We start from the raw sequence: 25,755 nt of genomic DNA on the forward strand, positions 1-25,755 counted from the left end.
ACATGCTTAAAGCAAAGTAACTTTTTCGGTTAGAATTAACCAGACAAAAATTTTTTAGCGTTTAGATCACATATTTGGCTTCGTAGACCATAAATACAAAAATGTTGTTTTGCAAGAAACAGATTAGAATTTATTTTGTTTCATTTATTACTGAAGCTTCTATTTCTAGTGCCGAACGGGATTCTTTAATTTCGTTACTGAGTAATTACTGTTCTAATAGGCAAACCAGCTGTCAAACCAAGATGGAAGTAATCAAAGATTTTATTTTTCGCTAGATATTGTTTTTGACACCTGTGTATTACTGAAGTTCATCAATTACCATGTACTCTCCGTTTAATCTGTTTTTACCCTGGAATAGAAAATCATCAAAACCATTATCGCTTCTTAATTATGTCAGTGATGTAAACTATACTATACCCTAACCTATTATACTATAACCATCGTACAATTATCGCATCGGCGTACTTAGATCATAAAGAAAATCTATAAAATTATGTATCGCTATTCTTTATTTAATATTGAGAGCGTTAATCCTAATTTTAACATATACTACGACAAGTAGAGGTTGCCTTAGCTATATTTATCCAATCCTTATCCAAGAATATATGAATTTTAAATGCAAATAAAAGTAGTGGTACAGTGTTTTTAATGAAATAGAACAAATACTAATATGGTGTCAAATTATAGAAAATTACGTTATAAAGATACTCAATAAATGAAAAGAGACTTTTTCAATGACTGTCTCTTAGTTTATGAACGTATTCTTTAAAAAGGTGTCACTGTCAACTATCTTAAAATGATAGTATAATTTTTATTGCTTTAGATACTTTCTTGTAATATTACTTCAAATTGTATTAACATACGTTAATAACATTACTACCCGTACCTGTTTAAGCCAATAAAAATATAAGTAATTAAAAATGTCTCTCCAACTTATTACAAAATTTTTACCTAAATCATATAATTCTTTACAAATGTTTAAAAAATTTTCTGTTTACAACTTGAATAAATCAATACTGCCAATTCGTAAGTATTATTTCTTATCATATTTAGTGTGATAATTTTAAATTGTTATCTGTATCTATGACATTATTGTAGATATTCTCCCATACAATTTGGTATATAATACACCAAGTCGATTATTCTCTGAACAAACCAAGCTTGAAGAGATGATAGTAGATTACGATTACGTAAAAAAAGCTGCATCCGAGCAAAAAATATTGCTTATTGATGTTAGGGAACCAGATGAGATTAAGGAACATGGAAAAATACCTAATAGCATCAATATTCCATGTAAGTTTGCATATTATTTCTTTTTGAAAATAACAACAAATTTGTAATTATTAATAAAACAAAATTTAAGTGGGAAATGTGTCAACTGCTCTAAATTCTCTATCTGATAAAGAATTTGAACAAACTTATGGAATAAAAAAACCAACTGAAGATACAGAAATTATATTTTACTGTATGATTGGAAAAAGGTCAGGGATGGCACAACAAAATGCATTAAGTTTTGGATACAAAAAGTAAGTTTTAAACATTTATTTTATATTTTTGTTATGAATATATTTTGAATTTAATATAGATAACTCACCTTGAGTTATTACTGAAATTAAGGGTGATAAGATTACGGTTAGTGAATGTACTGAAGACTCTTATCTGTAAGAATTGAATATTATTGTTAGTAATTTTATCCTCCAGAACCTGTAACAACTATCAGAGAGCATTATCATAATTACATCTCTCATGTGGAAATTATGTTAAAGATTTCTAAAATAAAATGTTTTGAAATCTGTTTTTGATTTGCCCATTGATTTTTGAGAACTATTACTTTTCGCCCACAATGTTTTCAAAGAAGCTTTTTGATATTTACTTTCACAATAGTAATAAAGTTGTTTTCAGACTATTTATTACATCCAAGTCCATAGTCTTCTTTTGCTTTATGTATATTATTTCTAAATATAAACCTTTAACTTATAAGCCCTAGCTAATATTATTTTAATTGTTTACAGAGCAAAAAATTATGTTGGGAGCTTTACAGACTGGGCAAGCAAATGTAAATAGGTTCTTCATTGACAGTATTTGATTTTCTATAGATTTCCAAATTTCTGCATTTTTGTATATATTCGAAAATTAAAAAGTTATTAACCTAAGTAATGCTAATTATTTCTTGTACATTGTGTAATCATATCTTGTTAATAATATCAGGTTAATGGTATATCTGTACACAGTAAGCACAAAATTGTAATTTAGTTATTATTATTTTACTCATTTGAATAGTTGTTTCTTAAATTGAATTATTTAGATTATGATAAATATCAATCTTGTATACTGGAAGCTTTATTGTAGCAATCAGCAATTTACTAGTCATCAACTTAAGAATTTTTTTGGATGTATTAAATTTTTAATTAAAAATCTTATTATGTATTTCTATTTAAATTTTTAAACACCTGCAATAAATTGACATTTCAAAACTTTAAGTATGTACTGTCCTTCCTAAAACATCTTGTCTCTGCGGGCTAGTTTCTACAGCCAAGCGGCACTGTGCTCATTTTGCATCAGGTGAGAGGTTTTAGGGTTTATTTTGGTTAGAGGTTTACAATTTAAATAATAACGGGTCTCCAAGAGGAACCTTTATTTAATATATGTTTAAGTTTCTGATTTAAGGGTGTGTGAGACATTAATTTCTTTTTTTGGATTATTGTATTGGTACCACTTAGAGAATCTTTAATTTAGGTGCTCTACCATATGAAATAATTAATAAATTTGATATCATTTATATCAAACTCTCTTAATTATATGATAAAAATAATTGCTGAATTAACAGGTATCTTCATATATGAAATCTTATTCTTTTATGGACTTTGATACAAGATAGATAAAAAGTTGTCTTATCATAGGTCAGATGAACATATTTTGTTTTTTTTTTTCATAAGAAATCAGCAGCTTAACTTTCACTTTCCTTATGTCTCTAGTAAAGCCAAGTTATCCAATTTCTCAACCATTTACATTCAAGAATTTATCCAATACAAAGTGCTTTCTAGCAGTACTAATTTTAAAAAAATCAGCTTTATATAAATATGCATTCAAATGTGATTTTTAAAAATACTGCTGCGTTACTAATATAAAAAATTATAAAATCCTGATTTCTTTGATTTTTTCTCTTAAACTTTAGGTAAAGACGCGTCCTGATAACTTATCTCTTTTTATTACATTATGAATTAGTGTGGTGTATCTTATCTTTTGTAAATAAGCAAAAATTTATTGGAGATGTTGTCTAGCCAAATCATACGAGAGACAAGACAACATGAATAGGCGGCAATGTTCTTGAAAAGAAAAGTTCAGATTTGTTCATAACATTTTATTTACTCATTTGCACATTACAATTACCAGCACCATTATTTATATTATTATGCTCATCGAGAACTTAGATAACGCAAATAAATTGCTTCCATCCTTCCTTTAAGACACTAAATTACTGTTGTCTGCTAGACCAGTCATTCCAACTTCCTAAATATGTTTTAGAGCTGAAACAACGACGAAAATCTATAATAATGAAACTAAAACGTTATAACATATAAAAATTATATAAACTTATTTTCAAGGCCCGTTATCTATTACTAAAGTCGCTTTTGTGGTCTATATACATTGTAATGATTTTGATATATAATTGATAGTACTTTAATATCAGTTTAAAGGTTATCTGTACGCAACACTGTTTAACATGCTCTTAAGTAAACTGAATGATTCTTAAAAGAGAAACAAAAATTAAACTGACTTAAATGTCTACAATAACTGGCTAGTATTATTCTAAGTAGCGTTAACACATCTGTAATACTTACTTTGAATATCCAAGCTTTAGTGCTTTATCGAGGGCTTCGGAAGACCGACGCCCTGATTGACAATAAAAGATCAGTTCATCAGAAGAAGATGGTTTACTGCGCTGGAAATGTTTCTTAAATTCCTCTTCGGACATTGATTTTAAAACATTTTGAACTTCTCCCACTAAACATTCAGAACAGAATACCACAAATTTTATTTCATGATGAGATTTTTTTCCTATCATTTGATCATTGGGTCGATGAATGTAAATTATACTGAATAAGTACTTTTTAGAATATAATGAACACCACAGATATTAAGATAAACCATTGTAACTTTTCCCTCTATCTAGTTCCCGCAAGGTTGCGGTGGGGGGGGGGGTAGGTGAAAAGGCATGGGTTCGTACGATGAGGCCAAGTTGGGGCTGACTTGAGAAAACCGCGATGAACCTGCAATTTTTTCCTGAGTATTGCCACAAGACCTAGTTCCGTGACTATGAGGTATCTGAAGCTACCGGGTAGATAGCAAATTCCAAAGTAGTTTTGGTTGTGAAACATTACTAGCATGCCTAGATGGACGGAGTTAAAAAAATTTTTTAGCCAAAGAGGAGTGGTCAGAACACACTTCGGAGTTGTAGATGAAAAGAAAATTCATATATATTCCCAATATACAATACAATTCATGTTCCCAATTAATGGTTGTTTAAACAAGTCGCCGTGTGACTAGTCACAAAGAATTTTTTTGGATTAGTATGTACTACCATTTCATTATAACTAACTTGATGGGAGATAGTTGATAAATCAAAAATTAAAGTTTTAGAAAGCTTGGCATGCCCCATAAACATGGTAACGGGACCGAAACTGTCCGCGGATCGCGTGTTGTTCATACCCGAGATAGACAGTACACTCAATAAAATGATGTAATTGATGAAAAACAATAATTACAATTAAATAAAATATGTCACACACTGATTCATTCTCTTTTTTTCACTTGATCAAACAGAACTGTAACCTGGCAAGTTGCCACTTCTTTTTAAAATCCTTTAATAATTTAGAATGAGGTTACAATAACACTACTTGATTGACAAATGAGCTTGAATTAGTTCTATCTTCTATATTTCTTTTAGGCAAGGTCAAGAAATCCCTCATACACTATTTCTCTTACAGAGAAATGTCTTTAATTACATTCTTAATTGTGTGCTAGTATAATAGCAGCTTCGTTGCCCCTTCTCAATGATGTTAGTCCTGGTCATTATATGTATCCTTTATTACTTCGATAGTTTCAGTTTCTAACTCTTCAGCATCATGAAAATGGTCATCCCAGATCTCATGATCGTGATTCTACAGCAGATACGTCATAGCTGCTACACATTCTCCTCCCAGAGCACTTTGAGAGAGTTAAGTTGTTCTGAAAGTTACGCTTCAAACTTTAATTTTTATTTTCTTCTTCACATATGATTTCTTCCTCTGCTCCATGACTAATTGCATTTAGTATATCTAACTCTACTTCTTAGTAAAGGAAATCTGAAGAAATCTCTGAATTTCATGCATATTCATAACTTTATTCCTGGACGAAAAATGATGTCTCTGGACCTTTCACTTTGCTTTCCATTCCAAATTCTATACCGGTCTTCATTTTTGTAAACAATTAGTCTTTTACAACCTTTCCATGTAGTTCCATCTTTTGAATGTGGAAGTCATATTGACGACTTATATAATACGCAAATGCGAGATTTTTGCCATCCATGCCTGTTTAATATGTCATGGACGGTTTTTGTTGTGTACTAAATTCTCCATCATAGATACTTAAGAGTGTTATAATCAAGTGCTCAACATTTATGGCTTCTTTAATAAAGTGCATCAATTTATCCTTTACATTGTTTAATTTAGTATTAATTCTTTTGCTCTAACAAAATTCTCTTATATTCACAAAGTTGTGATGTCAGTAATTGCATTTTTTTGCATTTTCTTATTTAGCAGCTCTCAACTTGAAGTAAATCTAATATTTTACAAATCAATATTAGCTCAAGTAGTTTCATGATAGGATCATTGTTGAAATTATTCCAAAGGTTTTTTAGTTAAGATATCATTGATGGAAATATCATCTCAATTGTTCTTGTAACTAAAAAAATCCATAGTGTGCACAATCTATCTTCTGTCTGTCTATCAAAAAGACAATGAAACTCCAGATATATTTCATGGGCTTTTCATAGCGCATTACTTTTATTAATGTGTCTTCAGACAAGTCGCTTGTCACAAAGAACAGGGTGTTGCTCTTCAAAAGTTCTGTGTTATAAGCAATAAGTGCACCATCTTGTGTCCCCAGTGTGGATTTCCTAAGTATATGCTTCCATGACATTTTCTTTGCTTCAAAGCATTGTTCAAACTTTGTCCTTTCAGGTAGCTCAGTTTCTACTGGCCTTAAGCTGACCAATCTGAATTTTAGTGTAATAATTAGTAACAAATTCCATCTCATTCTCTAAAATTCAAACTCTTCCTGAGCCCATTACATTGTTATAGATATGCAAGATACTGGTGTAATTTTGTTTAAAATAGAGTACCAGGTAGAAATTACTCTCAATAAAACTTTGTATGACGAAATACAATAGATACTATATTTAACACAATATGTCACACACTCCAATTTATTTTTTTCTCTTGCCAATACAGAAGTGTAGTTCTGGCTTCTTTTTTCAATCCTTTTAATTAGCAAGTTGAAGTCGCAACAGGCAGGCCACTTAGTAAACAGAAGGCCACTTTGGCCTCAAGGTGGAGACTATGGATCAGTAAGTATGGCATAACACCTCCCATTGGAAATCTTTGGCACAGGCCTGCTAGTATTGGTATGCAGATATTTATAAAAGGCTACATATTTCTTTTTAATTGGTTATTCAAATAAACAAACCATTAATTGTGAAAAGCACAAGGTTCCCACCCAAAATATATAATCATTTTATTTTTCATATAATAAATGTGCAAAAATAGTTCATAAACATTCATGAATGACAGACAATACATCTATCCTCCGATTTACAAGGTACTTGTTTTACACATTTTCGCTTTTGCACGGTTTTCGAAATAAGTTTTCTTTTGGTTTTTATCGCACTCTACACACTACTAAATGCTATTATTATTAAACACGTGCCGTGTACACATTCCATGGGGAATCCCGTGATTATGTGCTCACTTGGCTCATTATGAAGTACAAAGATCTTACAAAAAATGAAGCAATTGTTAATAACCGATTTTATTACCATCTCTCATAATGTAAATATTTCTGCTTCAAACATTGAATCAGCACAAATAACTTCGAGTGATGAAAGTGAATTCGAAAAAAAGAATGAGAGTAATTTCTGACCGTGATAAAGGATAACAAAACACCTTTGGTTTTATTTTTTGTTCTTCTGTTTCATGTATTATAATTAAATAAAAAACGGTGTTTCCGTAATATATTAAATATTTTAACTTGTCAATGCATTTTATTTCTATTTCTGTGTACACCTATAAATATTGAAAAATAAATCACAACTGTTAAATAGCAAAATTATGCATTTTCTGCAAGCTTTTCAATTTACACAGTTTTGACTTGAAAAATTTTAATTTTCGATTTACATGTTTTTCTCAGGAACGTATCTACCGTGTAAATCAGGGGGATAGGTATACTGGCACAAAATGCAGACAGGGCTCACATAAATCAGCAAAGAGCCTAATAACTAATTATAAGGTAGTAAGTAGGGTTAGCCACTACCCCAGAAATTTTATATAATACTTATCACTTAATTTTTGGTTAAAGTTGACATTGACATTATTGAATGAAGAAATTGTGTATATAAAATCATGACAAACTATGAATTATTTTTTAAAAATTTTAAGTAAATTATATTTACATGGAATATTAATGCTTGAGGGTATTTTTCCAGTAGCCTTTATTTCATCTACATTTCTGACATCAATAATGACCTTTTCCGGTTGATGAATAACTTTCAGCATGTCTTCATAGCTTACAACTCTCTTAGGATCAACCATTATGTCAGTGTGGTGATTACTTGACAAATGTCTAGGTTGTGCTATGCCTAAGATAATTATTTTATATCTTTTATTAGTCTTTATGATTATTCTTATTATACATAGCTATTTGCATTAAATCATATTTACTTAAACAAGCCACAAAATTAAGAATTATAAATATAATACACCAAATACTCAAAATTTTTGTTGTTTCTATGAAAATAATTAAATATTTCTAAATATAGCAACAAACATTTTTCTCATCCTGCACCTTAAATTTGCAATTATGTTATTAAAAGTGTATTAGGATATCAAGTGTTGGTTTCATAATTTTAAACAAATGTAATATGTAAAAGTATAACTTCAAGACCTTTTTTGGCTTATAGAGCCAAACTATAAAACCATTTTACTTATAAGGTAACAACAATAACAAATATTTACAGCAATATATAAGCGTTAGTCATACGTGCATAAAAACTGTTAACACAACATACAAATACATAAACACAAAATTGAATACATTTTCCAGCCCATATCCACGATAAACTTTTCACAGGTCTTGTAGAAGCTATTTTTTTAAACATCCTTCAAATACAAAAAAAAAACAAGGGCATGAGGGCATAGGCTCATTACATTAAAATAAATCAAATATATATTATTGCGATAAATTATATTTTACTATCTATTGTACCTTTTTAACAATCAATCAATTGTAAAAACTATATAAAAAGCTGTTACGAAAGTGAACACTTTTTCTAGTAGCGCTATGTACGTCAAGTTTTATAGTTAAGAATTTTATAGGTAGAAGTTTAAAGCAAAAGCAATATGAAAAAGATATCCTACAATAAATGCAATAATAAAAAAATAACAAAAAATCACTTTTAAATTAAATTATTGCTTCACTTTGACTTTTATTAAACTGGTATTGGTGTAGCTAGCTTTAAAAAAAACGTCAATCTGAAAAGATTAAAAATGTTTACCTATCATATAACTTTTTAATTGACTTATTTTAAACCAGTGATAATCACAAGATATTCAGATAAACATAACAAAGTTATCTAATTCTTAAAGAAATTATGTACTTAAGTAACTTGAATAATTTACTGTTACAGTTAAATGAACAAAAATAACTTTTTATTCGAAGTTTCTGTGTGCGCACATGCACCTCTATTTATCGTCGCATTTTGATAATTGCCACTATCACTCGCCAATTTGCATCTCTGCAGTTTTAATTTCCAAATGTTTTCCATTATAATTCAATGCTTAACTTTAGATAAATATACATTCTAATATCCGATTTATGGTTATCAATTGTTAAACGACCGCATATTTAGATTCTATAAGTGTAATACACTATAAATATGTTTAATTATTGAAGCCTGAGTAATGTTACAGAAGTTAACTGACTCCGACTTCCAGCAAAAATATTAAACTAATAACTATTATTATTTACCATTTCCATAAGCTAAAAATCAGAAAAAGGTAATAACTTTTTATTTGTAGCGTGATATGAGATGCTATTTTACTGTTTTACATAAAATTATTCGAAGGTTGTGATGTGTTCACATCTTACGTAAAATAGCATTAGTAGGCTCTATAATACTTTTAAGCAGACAATGATCAAGTATATATTATATTAAGCTTTTAAGATTTATGCGATGGTTTTCTAATAGTTACTTAGTAGTCTTGCTATTCCTAACATAATGGGTATTAAAATTTGCTATTATGGTGCTACCAAAACCCTGTACCGGTTCTAAGGAAAATACGGCGAGGTGCGCATGTGCCTTTAAGAACTTGTTGCCGCTGCGGACGTTGAAGACAGATAGGCAAAAAGGAGAGAACTTTACTCCTCCCGTGTCGCCCCGAATCTATTTAAGTCGCGATACGCTGGTTTCGGTTGCAATATAATACCTGCGATCCATTTTTTTTGGTAGAATTCAAAAGAAAATGTTTTAAGTTCGATTGCAGAACAATCTCTTTATCAACATTAAAACGAAGTTAGATGTTACAAGTTGTTTCCAAACTAAAAACGACAGATTTTTAAGTAACTTTTTATCTGTAGATAATTTGGAATTTTAAAGTATTTTTTTTGGTTTAGATTATTTGAAATAAAGTATGAATATTATTAAAGCTTGAATTTATTTGTACTTATATATTATAGTGTTATTTCTATAATATCTATTTACTTATATGGGCACTTTGTATCAATTTAATAAAAAACTAAGTTTATTATTTTTGCTTACATCAACAAAGCAATTGTATCTTTGGTAATATTGTTGTAAAAGAAATAAAAAAAATCTTTAATAAAAATATAAAAATTTATTCAGATATACAGATTATGACTTATATCAGCCTTTATAGATGTTGTAGATTATTTTTAAACAATAATTAGACTAATATTACAAATTTTTTTAATAGAAAATTGTAATTTCATGTAATATTGTACTCAACATTGCATAAATATCCTTAAATAAAATATAAAAAAATCATATCAAAACAAGAGTGTGAATAAATTCCTACATATGTTATACTTCCCTCAGTTAATTACTTATTAGTCTAATATTCTTAATACAAATTTATGATTAGTCATTAGAAACCTGGAAAATGTGATGATAATGAAGCTGTAGCAATGCTAGTTTACATTTTAAAAAATTAATTTAATTTTTTGCTATTTTCTCAAAATACTTTTTCTTTTCTGCTGGATTTGGTATTATCTGGAAACAAAACAAATGTTAAAAATAGTTTTAATAAATTTAAATGTAAATAAGGTATTAATACATAAATATTCCTTACAGTATCTTGACCAGGTTTCCATCCAGCAGGGCATACTTCTCCATGATTATCTGTATACTGGAATGCTTGAACGAGTCTTAAAGTTTCATCTACTGATCGACCCACTGGCAAATCATTCATGGTAATTTGTCTTAAAATACCTTTGTCGTCAATAATAAATAACCCTCTGAGAGTATGTCCCAAATCTTCTAAATAAACACCATAATCTTTGGCAATTGAATGTGTTAAGTCACTTATGAGAGGAATATTAATCTTTCCCAGACCACCTTCTTTACGTGGTGTGTTGATCCAAGCTAAGTGTGTAAAATGAGAATCAACAGAACATGCAACCACTTCAGTGTTTATTTTTTTAAATTCGTCAATTCTTTCAGAAAATGCTAATATTTCAGTGGGGCAAACAAATGTGCTAAAAGAAAATTTTACGATACAATTGTCATAAATTTATTAACATGTGTAAATAATGTTTTTTTTATACTTACAAGTCCAAAGGATAAAAGAAAAATACTAAATATTTTCCCTTAAAACTAGATAATGACAATTGAGTGATCTCGCCGTTTAAGACTGCTGTTGCCTCCCACTCAGGAGCCGGTTTGGATACTTTAAAAAAAATTATAGTATAATAAACAACAAAGATATTAATTTCAGTGCAATAAATATTTACGTACTCATTGCTTTGGTGAATTGCAGTTTGTGATCAATTTTTTTAGCACCGCCTGGGAAAACATTTCCACTTCCAAAGGAGTAGCAGGAATCGCTTTCAAATATTGATGAATTACTAGTTCTAGTAGTAAATACCACTAGTATCATAGAAATAAACAGCGGCTTCATGGTCTTTCTGAAAAAACTTCGTTCTAAGATTCTTTACGACACGTTTTAAGATTTTTTGAACTAATTTTGTACCACAACAATCCACATAGCCACATATGATAAAAGTAAGAAACTAACTGTATAGTTGACTATAGAGAACGATTCTGAAATTTCATATTTTGACTTAAGCTAAAACAATAGCCAAAAATATATATTTGTAAAAAGTATTTTTGTGAAAATAATTATGTACATACTCATAAATTTTAGTAACAAAAATATTTGTTGTATTTTAATATTTACACACGCAAACAAACATTTAACTCAAACAGGTCACACTGATTTTTAGTCTGCATGTTATTCGCATTCGCAGTCGCAAGCGAATGTTGCTTATTATTTCTTTTGACTTTGTAATTATTTTTAACTTTCAAAAATAAGAAAATGATTTATTTAATAAGTTACAATATATTCTCCTAAGTTTGACCTAGAACGTGTCCATCGCAATTTTTTGCGGTAAGAATATAAGCATTTCTTGGTTGGATCCACTTGTCGTTCATTATGGCGGTCTCATTACATTACTTTTTATGTTTGGTTACATGTCGTTCGTAATTTTTAAGCTAAAAGTTAAGTTTTCGCGTGTGTTAATAGTGTTTATTATTTATTTCCCATATTGTAGATGGACGTACAAGACGAAGCAGTTTTGGATGTGGAATTACTCCCTGACGATGGATCAGACGACGAAGGTGAAGCGCCGCCGTCTTCTGGTATGACTTAGTGTTTATGCAATATAGTTTTGACTCGTTTACATAGCATATTTTTGTTGCACTATTTGTATACTTTAACTCCCCCTAATTTTCCAAAACAATGTATTAGTGATTTTATTTTATAACACATAAAAAACTATTGGCTCGGTTTTTATAATATTTTTTTTTCTGATTAATTAATATTTTTAAATATAGTATAAACAACGAATATTTTTAAAAACACGAACTGAATTATTTCTCTGCACAAAGGAGACGTACCTTTTACTGTTTATAATTATTTTGATATTTTTATGTTAACTTAAATGAAGTTGAAAAGATTGATTTTCATTCAATATAAATGTTATTTCATATAGATTTTTATGCTGGACCGGGCTCAACTCCTACATCATGTGCATCATCACCTCGTGGTGAAGAACCAGCTTCCCCACATGGAGGTATCGCACAACCGGCCTTCTTTCATCATCAGCCTTACAGCAGACCATTTTTTACCTCAGGTCGAAGAGGCCCAGGTAGACCAAGGAAAGAAGGGCCTAAATTAGCCCGTGAAGGGAAAATTGTTAGAAGGTCAGTTATTGCTTTACAAAAAAGTTATTATTGTACTGTTCACACAATACTTACTACTACCATTGCAATATTGTCTGTAAAAATTAAATACATTTTATTATTATGATATATGTATTATTTCTAATGCAAAAGTTGCACCATTTACAACTGTCAATTTTCAAAAATTTGAAAAGAAACAAATCATTATTCTTGTGTTTTAGGTATAGAGCAAACCCTGGTTCTGTTAGAGGGGCAAAGAGGCACCGAACCAGTCGTGATGATGCCCTTGATGATATTATGGATGAGGATGATTTTACTATGCCAGCACCAGAAGAACCACCTTATATGCCTGAGAAATGGTATCTATGTTCTTTTCATAAAGCGGTTAATAATCATGTTCATCACATCAGCTGATAGACAAGCATTGAAACCAGCTACTTTCTTCATCATAGACTGTGTCATTGTTTTACTTAGTGGGGGCCTTATTCATGCTGTGTCTACCCGCTCATGGTGGTCACAAATAATTATGATATTAAAGAAAAATTATTAAATGTTATGTAATTTTAAATTAAAGTTTGTTATTTTATCATAAACTAAAAATGCAATGTTATAATTTTTTTTTTATTTTTTATATATATTGAATTTTCTTATAGTAATTTTGATTTTTAAGGCCCGGTAAAGTTTGTGCACTCTGCAATCTTAGCGAAAAAAGCCAACTTGGACAAGGAGAAATGAGGCAGATGTCATGCAATATTGAAGAGGGTGATGGCAGTTTGACTCCAGCGCTCATAAATTCAGGGAATGCTACTCCCACAAACATATCAACACCAAGTACACCTACTCTACCCATGATACCTGGCTTGTCATCACCGCCACCTGAATCTGTAGATCCAATGCAACAACATTTAACTTTACCATTAAGCAGAAGACAAAAGGCTTTCAATAAATGCAAGTAAGTAAAAAAAATATCTAACTATGATAAAGATATAAAAAAGTTATTTTTTAATTATTTTCACCTGATTCACTGGTTAGGATGGCTATAGTTATAGAATTATTAATTTAGTTCAACTAGTCTAACTATAGCACCCAATTAAGCTGTGTGTAATTAGTCCTCTTAGGTATATCCAGATAAGAATTCTTGATGTATCTTTCAATCCTAGGCCAGAATTCCCTACTGAGTGCTTTACTGCCTAGTTACTTCATTGAATGTTTGACCAAGCAGCCTTAGAACCCAGTTGTCTCTCAATTAGAAAAACTCAAGCAAAGGTTCTCAAGGGATCATTCAAGTTTAGTAATTAAAAAAAGTTTGCTATTAAGTTGCGAAATTGTATACTCGTTAGTGCAATCTGCTTAAATTCACACTAAACTCAAAAATAAATAGAAGCTATATGACACTCCACAATTTGCACATATAACAATTTTACTAAAATTGTAAATGATAAAATACTTGTTTCCTTTCTACTTGTTTTTCACTACATTGTATAAATAAAACCATTCTTCCAGGACTCCATTATTTAATATGGAACACACAGATGAGCTATCTATTATTGGATATTCAGAAATTTTAGAACTTTTAGCAGTGGTTTCTTCCGGAGCTATTTATGTACATAGATGCTGTTTAGAGTTCAGTCCACCTTTTCAAGAACAGGTAATAGTCTTTATTACTACTTAATATTTTAAAAATAGATTAGTAAAAATAAATCATTTAGCATAATTATTTAAGGGCTTAATTTTAATTACTTAATTAAACTTTTATTTTAATCATATGAGATATTTACACATATGTACCAAAACTTGAAATATATTTCAAGGAAAGCATTTTTTATTGGAAAAAATCGGGGATGTAAATACCTGTATAAGACAGATAATTATATCTGCTCATGCATGAAAGACTTTCCAAACATAGCTTTTTATATTAATTTGTTATTAATATTATTAATAATGCACCAAAGACACCTCCATAATTTCCCAGCACAAGAAAACCTCGTGGCAAGAATTAATCTGAATATCATATCATTTGGTTTCACGGTAGAGAACATTTGTGATACTTTGTTGATATGTAATAATAATAATAGATGTAAATACTTTTTTTATTGATGAATGAAAATTAACATGACAGAACATGCATGCTTTTGAACATACAATCATAATTTTTTTTACTGTAAGACTATAATTTTAATGACTGGAAATATAAATTTAATACATAAACCATTTATATCTTATTTGGTTGTTTTTTTACATTACTTTTATTTAACATATGAACAGGTTGCAGCAGCTTCTAACTCTGATGAGGATAAGGGTCATTTAGAAGAAGCTAGGATCAAAGGGATAGTGAACAGTGCATTATCAAGAAAATGTGCCTTTTGTCAAAGACATGGTGCTAGCATTCCTTGCAAGGTATGATGTAAAGAAGCTAATATTTCATTGACCTAGCTTTCAATATTTATTTTCTTTCTTGTTTTCATACATTCTTTGTCTAAAGTGATGATTAATTCCAGATGAGCTGCAGTAAATACTTCCATTTACCATGTGTTCTTGCCTCGGGAGGCTTTATTGATTTCCACACTAAGTCTTCTTTTTGCAAAGATCATTTGTATCAAGTGCCGCTTGTTTGTGAGTATTGTATAATTTTTTTTTTCAAAAATTTTTTTTTATTCACAAGTTTGAAATGAAAGTAATTTTAGAATTATCATGTAATATAGTTTATATTGGCTATGGTTGTCTGTATGTATTTGTAGTCTACATGTATTTTAAATAATTTTACACACAGTAAAATTATTTTAAATACCTATGTTTAGTTTAATATTCTCATGAAGATAATGAAACTGGATAAAGGCTACTTCCAACCAGTCTTTTTAGAAATTCCTGAATTAAGCCATAGTCTAGCAGTGAATGTTTCATGGCTGAAATGATGAAGACCAGGGATCTGATATGCAGACATCTAGTTATTTTTTGGCACAATACATAGGAGGCTTTAATGAACAACTTAAACTTTAATTTAACTAAAAGTCTTTTGTAAGTTTCCTTTTGTACTCTATTACCTATGATGCTTAACTATGCACATTATATTTTTAATATTGTTTTATAACAAAATTTCTTTCCATGATAAGCCAACCCTTCAAATTTATGTAAATATTAACATAAACATCTAATCTCAGGTGGCGATACACCAAAGTGACAAGTTTAATGGTTCCTTACAAATATTATGTAACTAAAAATTGGACTTTTCTTGTTTAAACTAATTGCTAGAAGACTACAAGACACTTTTTGTAATTACAAAACCATAAATTTACTAAGTACATTTTTATATTTGTTCACAATATGTTTCGAGATTCACCATGACATAAATTACAATAATTTTGTTCATACATATTCAGAATATTTAAAAAATCTATTTACATCTCATTAACGATTTCATATAAGTTACTCGTTTCTTGTTTTAAAAAAATAAAAACGAAAAAATAAAAAATTAACACACAAAATTAAGTTTGAAACTCTTATCCCTGCAGGTACTGCTGATATTGAATGCAGAACTTGCAGAACAATCGGTGACATTTCTAACCTCATGACGTGCGTGACGTGTGGCGCTCATTATCACGGTACTTGTGTCGGCTTGGCACAGATGCCTGGTGAGTTTTCTGTTCATTCATTCATATATACATTACTCTACATCTAATTAAAATAAGGTATTATATATAAAAGAATACTTTTATATATAATACCCACTGGACGAAATGCCATGAAAACACTCTCAAAAGAAATAATGGGAAAATAAAATGGCTTTGCATTGCCATAATGGATTATAATTTGCTTATACAGGTGATCTATTATAGATGTAATAGTTTCAAAGGGCCAAATGTATGGCTCATTATTTTAACTTATGTGGCACATTATCCATAGACCTGTATTTAAGAAATATTAAATTACATCATGATAATTAATTTTTGTTTACTATCTGTTTGTGCAGACTCTGTACTACCAGAAGTTACTGGTCCGTTGTTTTTCATTAGAAAATAAAATAATGTAACATATTTAAGAGAGATAATTTATATAGGGAGTTTAGAAATGGGTGCAAAAGCTTTATCTGACAAATGAGCATTACCTACACCACTTTAAAGTTTTTATTGCACCTATTATGCATTACTGTATGCAAATCAGTGCTACCAAACCTTTTGTTATTCCTACATTCCATAATAAAATTTTACATTTATGTATATCCTCTCTGATAATGCACATTGTCTAGCTTGCACCCTAATAAGTTTTAAGTTGACTCTTTAGTACATATTGTAGATAATCAGTTACTGTATTATCTAACAGTAATAAAGTTATTATTTATGCTCTTTTTAAGCTTTAACCATATTTAAGAGTATTTATAGATTTCACAATTGTTGACATCCTTAAAGTTATAGAGTGAAGACCACGGGTTGGCAAGCGTAGCATAGGACGTCCACCTACAATTTGAACCAACAACCTTGTTAAGGTCGGAAGACATTGAATAAAGGCACTTAAACAGTGTTTTTGGGACACCCGTGTCCTGCAGTCTACAGTTGAAATGTTGATGATGATGACACTCATTACAAACATATGTCTCACATGTGCTTACAAAATAAGAGTGTAGATAAAAAGTGCTTTACTAATTATCACATACTATTTTTTGGCAAATGCACTACAGGGTTTGTTTTTTTTTAATTAAAGAAAGCTTGTTCTTGTCTCAATGGGCTGGTTTCCGAAACCAAGTTATATTTAGCTTATTTCAGGGTTGGCATTTGGTCTAGCCAAATCAACTCCTCTCACCAAATCACAGTAGACCTTTGATGTCCTCAGCGATTTTGGGGTGGGTTCCTGGAATTAAATGTATAGTTAGTTATTCATTGTTGTGACAGTTCTGATGGTTTGTCGTATGTTGATGTTTTATCTTGACTAGCTTTAATCAAGCCAACCCTACTCGAAAAATCCAAACATACCCAGATGTTTGGTAAAAAGTCCATGTTTCTGATGAAGGCGTACGTGCGGGGTGGTCGTGTCGCGGCTGCCGCGTGTGCCAGGTGTGCCGCGGAGAGGCTCCGGGGGACGCGCGTTCTGTGGCGTGTGAGCACTGCGACAAGCTCTACCACGCCGCGTGTCTCCGCCCTGTCATGGCCACTGTGCCCAAGTATGGATGGAAATGCAAGGTGACACACACACACACATGCTGGGTTTTCACTGTCTACAGATACACATGTTATGATGTTACTTGAGAAAGAATTACATCCAACTATTTAATAAACACGGTAGATATGTTCGAAGGAAGAGCGTGCAAAAATATCGTGTAAGGATGAAAAACCTTAATCTCGCTTAGGTTGTTTTCTAATAAACCTTGCAAAGAATTAATAATAAAATCCACATTATACAAGCATTTCAAAAAATAATTATTTTAGTTCTGATTACAAAAAAATAAAAAAAAAGTAATAGTACAGTCAAAATTCAATCCATAAGTACAAAACATGATAAAACAAATTAAATTAGGAATAAAATTCACCTATTTATTGTTACTTGATGCACATTTATTAGGGATTGAGCCAAATATACTTTCATCCATAAGATACGTTAAGTAAGTAGCACAACTGTTGGGTTTGAAAAATTTCTTTCGTTATTAACGGCCTCAGTTGAATTTTTTGGTGTTATTAGGGGTTATTTTTTTGAACTCTTAGGTTGCTTATGTGATTTTTGATATCCAGCTTGAAATTTAAATGCACTATCAAGAGATTTAAAAAATATTTTAAGGGTTTGTGTTACAATAAAAAATCGTATTACGGTAAAAGTGTATTTATTGCTATAGGTGAACCGCGTTATTTCAATATCGTGTAACAAAAGAGATGGGTGTACCAATATTAGTTTAATGTAAATTGTTATAAAAACTTAAAGCAACAAAACTACTAAAATCTTGTAATTTCCCCAGTGCTGTCGTGTCTGTTCGGATTGTGGTGCTCGGTCACCGGGGGCCGGGCCCTCATCGCGCTGGCACGCTCACTACACAGTGTGCGACTCGTGTTACCAGCAACGGAACAAGGGATCCTTTTGCCCGCTATGTCGCCGTGCATACCGCGCCGCCGCCTACCGCGACATGATACGCTGCACAGCATGCCGCAGGTATTTGCACAGTTATTTTTCAATGCTATGTATGAGATAAATTTTACAATATCGAATTTTGATTTTTATAAATTAAGCAATAGACCACGAACCATCTGCATTTATATCAAATATTAATTATTTTATTTTATTGAAATGTGAATGGAGCACATCTCCCGTATAACCGATGGCCATTGAATCTGGAAGGTTCTCGAGTCGCGACAACGAGCTGGTAGACGCAGTGTGGGTAGGCCCTTTCGTTCGTCGATAAGGGTCAAGGTCGCAGGAAGTAGCGAGAAGTTACTGAATGCAGGCATCACAGCACCGGTCATTGTGGCTACTGTTGCGAAACCTATGTCTTGCAATGGGCATCTATCTGTAAAAATGGTGCTAATTATTTCTCTTTGTGCTAAGTTAAAAATTATGTAATGTTATGCTGATTGTTTTGTTTTATTATAGATATGTTCACGGAACTTGCGACCCTGATGCAGAGCCCCAACAATACAGACAGAAGAAAGATCAAAATCCTTCTTATGAGTACAACTGTCCCATTTGCAAGGCCCATATGCAATTGACTGGCTCTAAATCTGGCTGTAAGTTCACAAAAATATTATAATAAAATGTTCAATTTATATTTTCCTTAGACTAATTAATTCTACAATTTAACAAAATGATTGTTATTAGCGTTTGAGGAGGACAGCTTAACACAAAGTGGACAAGATTCATCGTACGGCGATGAGAATTCTCAACAAGAACAAGATCCTCTTGCTATTGAGCCCAAAGTAAGATTTAAAGATTTATATTTTAAATTCTTCATATTATTTATTGTTATGGCAACAATTTAAACATATTACTTCACAACAGGCAGATGTTGGTCTTGGTAAGGGAAAACCATTTTCGGTGTCTTCAAAAGTTGCAAAGAAAAAAATTGGCGGTTATAAATTAAAGGGTGGTTTTCCTCCTGCTGGAAAATTGGGTTTCCAAAAACGACAAAGATCAGTGCTGGACTTTGGACGGAAGAGAGGCTCCAAACCTAAAATGAGAGGCGTGTTTGGAGTTCCAGGTTTAGGTTTACAAAGGCCTCAAGCACCTGACAATAAGACTCAAGAAGATGATCCAGGTATTATTATTATTACACACTAGTTCCTTTCTCTAATTACTGGTATAATAAAACAAATTAAATTCTTTTGTGACCTTATATTAATGAATATTAATTAAATTACCTTTTATGAATAGCTTGTCTTTCTGTGCTGTTTTGAAACAGTTTCTGACAATGGAAATGACTTTTGAAGTTCTATATTACAGAAACCACTACTGATTAGATGATATATCTAATTGATTAAGGGCTTACTTTGTTCAGCCATCTAAACCCTTTCATAACGAAAATAAAATAAAAATAAAGGGACGAATGTCTCAGCACAATTGCTGTCAATTAATGCATGGTATATCCTATACAAAAATTAACAGAAATAATAACATAATCATTAATACATATTAAAATTACCTAAGAGTGTTGTTTAAAATCTGACCCCGCAGATGTTTTACTGCAAGAGTTAAGTTATAGGCCTGTCACATTTCAATAGACTTTCAGAGTTATTACCACTTTACATAGGGTGATTGGTGTCAAATAAGGATCCTCTTTTCTAACAAATGCCTGTTTTGTTTTTAATCTATAAATCAACTTTATACACAGAGATTATTGAAAGTTTATACATGGACATTTATTCCGCCAAACACAATCAATATTTTTACTAAAAAAATGTTATTATAATTTTTTCGTTTCCACAGGTGTAGAAAATAAACTGGTCCTATGTTCGAGTAAAGACAAGTTTGTATTGACCCAAGACTTATGTGTGATGTGCGGCGCTATCGGGACGGACTCCGAGGGTTGTCTCATATCTTGTGCCCAATGTGGACAGACCTATCATCCTTATTGCGTTAATATTAAGGTATCTATTAAACATTATTAAAACTTAGATCTGAGTTAAATTGTTAATTTAAACACTACTAAAATGCTCCTTCCTTTGTTTCTATTTGTCTGTCAAATTCAAGGCTGTTCTCTATTGAAGAGTGAAATTGTCTTGGAACATTGATTTGTTAAAACTTGATTAGCTGTTTTGTGAATTTGACATATTTACATAAGATCATACGTTCCTTGTAACTAAAATTTGTTTTTATTAGGTATAATCAACATGTTTCTACTTGTGTTACTGATATTTTAACGAATGAATTTTTAAAGCATGCATAAGGAATTATTATAGTTTATTCTAATTACTTCTCTATTTTAAAAGACACTATATAACCAATCTGATAGGAAACAAGATCAAAATCATAAGTTATACAATGTTTTCATTATGAATGTTATTAGCAGATGAGAATTTTGATTTTGCACAGAAACGTTTGTTATTGCAGGTGTCCCAGGTGATCGTGAGGTTAGGTTGGCGATGTTTGGACTGCACGGTGTGCGAGGGGTGTGGTACTCGCGGCGACGAAGCTCTGTTGGTGTTATGTGACGATTGCGATACAGCTTGGCACACTTACTGCGCCCGCCCGCAGCTGGCCGACGTGCCCCGCGGGGCGTGGCGCTGTGAACGTTGCCGTCGCTGCCGTGTCTGCGGAACGCGTGACACGCTTGCCTGGCGTGACAATTACACCGGTATTTTAATACACACATTAAAAACTATTTAATTTACCTATTAGTGGTGTAAGTAGGCCCTCCACTGACTACATAGTTAAAGTCGCCGGATGGAGACAGCGCGAAACCGGTCATTGAGGCAAACTTTGAGGGAAGCATATGGCCTTGCAGGGGTGTCTATTGGCTGATGATGAACATAAAAAAAGAATGATGAAGCATAACATCCTCAAGCAGCAAGAATGGATGTAGCTCTATGTTTAAAGAGAGTGGTTTTGTTGGAAGCTAATCCTGCCATATCTACCATAGCTATCATACCACACATATCCGCTTATAGTCACCAGACTGATTACGGACTCATGTATAAAAGAATAAAATTTTATAAAACATAAAGTTAAAAACATGTAAAGAATTGTGGTCAAACACTACAAATTAGGTATGTAGGTAACAGAATTAATTACTGGAAGGTACTGCTTCTTAAACAAAAAGAAATCGTAAGATATGTCACAACCATTTATTCAGACTAGGTGACTGCTCCCACGTTTTTTGAAAAGAACCTTAGCGTTCACATAATAAGAATTATGTAGTTATAATTATAATGATATTCTTAATCTTATTTAATTTAGGTCTGCCATAGTGAATTTTAGATCCAGTGACTACATATTTTATTAAGAAAGTAATTTACTTGTAAATAATTTTACTAACATTTAGGCATAATTTTTACGACAGAATGTGCTCCTTGCGCGTCACTCGTGATGTGCTGCGTCTGTTCAGAGCCTTATTCAGACGGCGAGCTGATAATACAATGCGAAACTTGTCAGCGTTGGCTCCACGCCTCGTGCGACTCCATACGGAACGAGAACGATGCGGAAATATGCTGCCGGGCTGGGTGCGTTACTATTATTTTTACTAGTATATATAGTATACATATTAATGAAATTACTATTTTTGTCTATGATTTATAGATGTTTGCACTTTTGGAGATTTTTTCGATATAATACGTACATTGAAATATTGCAATTAGAATTTACACTAATTATGGAGCCGTGGTGATTAAAAATTATGCATGGTGCCTTTGAAATTTTAAAAAAAATATGTAGATATTTTAATGTTTGAAATTTATGCTCTTGGCTTGTAGAGAAGATTTTATAAATTAAAAGTTTTGTTGTACGGGGGCAGGGCGCCGAAGACGTTTAGCCTAAAACCTCTTTAAAGGGCGAAGCTCGTGGGTTTTTTGGAGAGCTACGGCCTTGGCCGCCACATAAAACAATGTTACCGGAATGGAGTTTTTTTTTTAATTATATTCCTATGTCTGTAGATACAAATGCGTGGTGTGCCGTGGACGCGATGTACCGCCCCCTCACGTGTCACGGGCGCTCCCATGTAGCAGCGGTGGTACAACGACGGAGCCGGCGGCCGCGGGTACACACGCCTCTCGCCTCACCGCGCACGCGCTCGGCCTTGCGGGAGAGTACTACGTCGACGACGTGTGCCTCTCGCAACGCGGCGCGCACCATATGAAACAACTCGAAGCTGACATGGGAATCACACACACGAGGCGCAAAAGGCGGTTTAAGAACGAAAACGCCGAGAAGGATGCCGGTGAGACAGTTTTTCAAACTTTATTTATATATAGGCAATAGTTATAAACACAGTTCTAAGTATTTTAAATTTAAAGGTACGTTATAATCACTTTTTATTTTAATGTAAAAAATCAACCAAATTTAATGTATGGACATTAAAAGTTCCAATATCTAAAAAGTCTAACTTGATTTTTTTTGTGTTGGTTGCTGGCTTAATGGACTAGAAATAATGGCATCTATTGAAACAGTGGTTCAGAATGCAGACAATGAGATGGCCGAGGATTCCAAGCCAGACAGCACAGCTGAGATTAAAGAAGAGCCGGGTGAGTGCTGTTATGGAATTTGTTAATACAATATACCTATAACTTATAACTAAAACATATACTATGCAGATAAAATCATTAAGAATATGTGATATTCCCAGACAGTAATTCTTCTCTAAACTCATCAAGTCCTTATATTAAAAACATACAATCAAAATAAGCTCCTATTTCGAAAAGTATTTGTAATTGTAAATGATAAGACACATTGGAGGTATTTTTTATGTCAACATATTTTAATTTTGCATTAGGATTATCAACAAATACAAACTTCAAAGAGGGCACGCTATGGAATGTAGCCAGTGATGGCCCACCTCCTGAAGGCTTCACAGTGTATTCCATAGAGTCTGGACTCACTGTATTACGTAGAAAACGACAGAGAAACCTTAACAAGTTAGGCATTGGCGGCTTCGTTGTGCGCCAGAGACAGACAACCGTCAAAGCTCAAGCTGATGAAGATAAAGACGCAGATGGAACTCAGGCTTCTGGAGGTAAAAACTGTTTCTAATGAAGTTCCTAATGTTATCATAATCTTAATATTATAATTATTAATACAACTTTTTAACAATAGAATTAAAATATATCATTTTTATTTTCTTAGAATCACCAAGTAACAAACGCAAACCCAGGAGAAAACCCCGTTCTAAGTTGATGGAGCAATTTCCATCTTACATGCAAGAAGCATTTTTTGGCAAAGATTTACTTGATCCTGTTAAACCAACTATTAGTTCTACAGGCAAGTAATATTTTCCATTGTCATTTATTTGTGCATAAAATTAAGACTACAATTTTGATTAGTTATTCTAGATGTTAGGTGTTGTTAGTTTTTTTTGCCTGTCTTAAGTACCATTTAGGTGAATACAATTCATATGATCATCTTTAGTCTCTCATATTGTTGGATAAGCTGATTAAATCAGTTGGCCTAAAGGTAACTTTTAATTATATAAATGACAGGAAACCCATCAGAAAGTCCAGGTGGCTCTGTACGAGGAGGAACGCCCGAAGGCTACCGCGAGCTGCGTGACTTCAAACTGGACCTCGAAAACTCTGACAGCGAGGGAGAGGATGTGCTTGCCGCCCTCACCAGTTTTAATGACAATGACTCCTCGTTCGTAATAGCCTTAAATATGGTAAGAATATAATAACAGTATTAATTGCAAAGGTTTTTCACAAAATACTTTATTAAAATTTTGCAATACAGCTTAATCAACTATTCTATTCATTTTGATGATGACTACCTACTCTTTACAACAAAAAAAAATTCAGTGCTTTTAATGTTTATTATAAGTTATTTTTCATTAAAATATACTATTTAATAATGCTTTTTTTTAAAAAAAAAACCTTTTGTTTATTTTCTTAGTGATCTTTGATGTCAAAGTTATCGTCGCAATTTTTTTCCTACCTTGATAATTTGTACGCACAGATTTAGGAGTATTGCAATGATAGCTTGACCCATCGTAAAGTGGAGAGAGAAAACTAGTTACAATAAATTATACTGAGTGAACCATACGAAGTGTATTTTATATGCAAATATGCATTTAAACAAGAAGGGGATTACTTTAAAAAAAAATTCTCTTCCACAGGAGGAAATAGAGGTATTGAATTCTTTAAAACCGAAAGATGAGAAGGATGATCAAGCCAGCATAAATCCAGATGGTACAACAAAAATTAAACTTGAGAACCCTGAAGACGGCCATTTAAAACATACGGAGGATTCGACGGCATTGAAAAACGCAATCCTTGGACCACAGCCAAGTGAAACTGAACAACCTCCCACTGTTACTCCCGAAAACATACCTACTGTTCATAGTACTAAAGCAGAAACAGTAAGCAGTGGTGCGTTTTGCGATATACATAATTCTTTAATCAAAAAATCTACTTTCACCAACAAAAATTTTAATAATACAGAAACTGGTGGATCTTCACATGGTTCGACAATTTCACCCAAAGATGACTTATCGCTGTTGGGAATGAATCTTGATGCTATGGTCAGAGACACACTGCCTGACATGGACGGCACTGACGTGGATGAGATTTTCAAAGGAGTTCTCACCGATGATTCGCAGGTATCAGTAAATTAATCATGCTCATATTTAACTTCACTATGACAAAAAAATAATAATTTGGTTTATGGATTAATTGCGAGAGAAGTTAATAAATATTATGTTTCAGGAGTCACAAGAATCATCTGCATCTTATGTGAACTCAATGGCAAGCACTCCATACTCCCAGCAACGGCAACAGCTGCAGAGTCCCATGGACTATGCGTCTCCTTATCACACTGAATTTGGTAGCAGGTAAAGATAACTAACTCACTAAAAACACAACCTAAAACCTCTCTCATTAGGATGGTGCCATGACAAATTTTATTTATTATAT

General features: G+C 32.0%; 3 protein-coding genes across 12 annotated transcripts in view; 1 reads left to right on the forward strand and 2 right to left on the reverse strand.

Annotated features, from left to right (window-relative positions):
• Positions 1-3,357: 3,357 nt before the first annotated feature.
• Positions 3,358-8,736, reverse strand: LOC137931505 (rhodanese domain-containing protein CG4456-like). 4 transcript variants are annotated; one of them, XM_068774911.1, is made up of 5 exons: positions 8,521-8,666; positions 8,350-8,414; positions 7,709-7,894; positions 3,843-4,005; positions 3,358-3,527 (listed from the first exon to the last, which is right to left on the reverse strand). In XM_068774911.1, exons 2-5 carry the CDS (start codon positions 8,411-8,413, stop codon positions 3,476-3,478), a joined length of 465 nt encoding a protein of 154 aa, XP_068631012.1. In that variant the 5' UTR covers position 8,414; positions 8,521-8,666; the 3' UTR covers positions 3,358-3,475. The 4 variants fall into 4 exon arrangements, with proteins under 4 accessions (XP_068631012.1, XP_068631013.1, XP_068631016.1 ...); XM_068774912.1 differs by having other exon boundaries at positions 8,324-8,414; XM_068774915.1 differs by lacking the exons at positions 8,350-8,414; positions 8,521-8,666 and adding an exon at positions 8,673-8,736.
• Positions 8,737-10,182: 1,446 nt separating this feature from the next.
• Prx4 (Peroxiredoxin 4) lies at positions 10,183-11,537 on the reverse strand. Of its 2 annotated transcripts, XM_068775422.1 has the most exons (5): positions 11,523-11,537; positions 11,288-11,457; positions 11,102-11,219; positions 10,623-11,028; positions 10,183-10,543 (listed from the first exon to the last, which is right to left on the reverse strand). In XM_068775422.1, the coding sequence occupies exons 2-5, from the start codon at positions 11,448-11,450 to the stop codon at positions 10,487-10,489; spliced, it is 744 nt and encodes a 247-aa protein (XP_068631523.1). In that variant the 5' UTR covers positions 11,451-11,457; positions 11,523-11,537; the 3' UTR covers positions 10,183-10,486. The 2 variants fall into 2 exon arrangements, with proteins under 2 accessions (XP_068631523.1, XP_068631522.1); XM_068775421.1 differs by lacking the exon at positions 11,523-11,537 and having other exon boundaries at positions 11,288-11,511.
• A 298-nt stretch (positions 11,538-11,835) lies between these two features.
• The window catches only part of LOC137931574 (histone-lysine N-methyltransferase 2C-like), a 47,758-nt gene continuing 33,838 nt past the window's right edge, over positions 11,836-25,755 (forward strand). For 5 of the 6 annotated variants that reach the window (XM_068775010.1, XM_068775012.1, XM_068775014.1 and 2 more), the window contains exons 1-25: positions 11,836-11,939; positions 12,103-12,190; positions 12,544-12,754; positions 12,955-13,092; positions 13,404-13,685; positions 14,237-14,381; positions 14,999-15,130; positions 15,232-15,346; positions 16,243-16,362; positions 17,735-17,904; positions 18,672-18,862; positions 19,301-19,434; positions 19,526-19,623; positions 19,706-19,961; positions 20,630-20,790; positions 21,254-21,497; positions 22,203-22,362; positions 22,792-23,075; positions 23,281-23,379; positions 23,628-23,867; positions 23,978-24,112; positions 24,331-24,506; positions 24,960-25,212; positions 25,285-25,442; positions 25,549-25,673. In XM_068775010.1, coding sequence (XP_068631111.1) covers positions 12,103-12,190; positions 12,544-12,754; positions 12,955-13,092; positions 13,404-13,685; positions 14,237-14,381; positions 14,999-15,130; positions 15,232-15,346; positions 16,243-16,362; positions 17,735-17,904; positions 18,672-18,862; positions 19,301-19,434; positions 19,526-19,623; positions 19,706-19,961; positions 20,630-20,790; positions 21,254-21,497; positions 22,203-22,362; positions 22,792-23,075; positions 23,281-23,379; positions 23,628-23,867; positions 23,978-24,112; positions 24,331-24,506; positions 24,960-25,212; positions 25,285-25,442; positions 25,549-25,673 — 4,115 coding nt within the window. In that variant the 5' untranslated portion in view covers positions 11,836-11,939. The remainder of the gene's footprint in view (positions 11,940-12,102; positions 12,191-12,543; positions 12,755-12,954; positions 13,093-13,403; positions 13,686-14,236; positions 14,382-14,998; positions 15,131-15,231; positions 15,347-16,242; positions 16,363-17,734; positions 17,905-18,671; positions 18,863-19,300; positions 19,435-19,525; positions 19,624-19,705; positions 19,962-20,629; positions 20,791-21,253; positions 21,498-22,202; positions 22,363-22,791; positions 23,076-23,280; positions 23,380-23,627; positions 23,868-23,977; positions 24,113-24,330; positions 24,507-24,959; positions 25,213-25,284; positions 25,443-25,548; positions 25,674-25,755) is intronic. The other variant, XM_068775013.1, reaches the window with a different exon arrangement.

The sequence above is a fragment of the Battus philenor genome, unplaced genomic scaffold (genome assembly GCF_028537555.1).
Source record: "Battus philenor isolate CCGP_79_NKW_IND1 unplaced genomic scaffold, ilBatPhil1.0.hap1 SCAF_8, whole genome shotgun sequence".
In the NCBI taxonomy this organism is placed as follows: Eukaryota; Metazoa; Arthropoda; class Insecta; order Lepidoptera; family Papilionidae; genus Battus; species Battus philenor.

Excerpts from the sequence above, each read along its gene's own strand:
- Prx4 (XM_068775422.1), bottom strand. The coding sequence starts at position 11,450 with ATGAAGCCGCTGTTTATTTCTATGATACTAGTGGTATTTACTACTAGA. Across the intron at positions 11,220-11,287 it reads GCAATTCACCAAAGCAATGA|TATCCAAACCGGCTCCTGAG; the intron begins GTACGTAAATAT and ends TTTTTTTTAAAG. Across the intron at positions 10,544-10,622 it reads GGAAACCTGGTCAAGATACT|ATAATACCAAATCCAGCAGA; the intron begins GTAAGGAATATT and ends TTTTGTTTCCAG.
- LOC137931505 (XM_068774911.1), bottom strand. The coding sequence starts at position 8,413 with ATGTTTAAAAAAATAGCTTCTACAAGACCTGTGAAAAGTTTATCGTGG. Across the intron at positions 7,895-8,349 it reads GTGGATATGGGCTGGAAAAT|GCATAGCACAACCTAGACAT; the intron begins GTATTCAATTTT and ends TAATTATCTTAG. Across the intron at positions 4,006-7,708 it reads CTCAAGCATTAATATTCCAT|TGGGAGAAGTTCAAAATGTT; the intron begins GTAAATATAATT and ends CTGAATGTTTAG.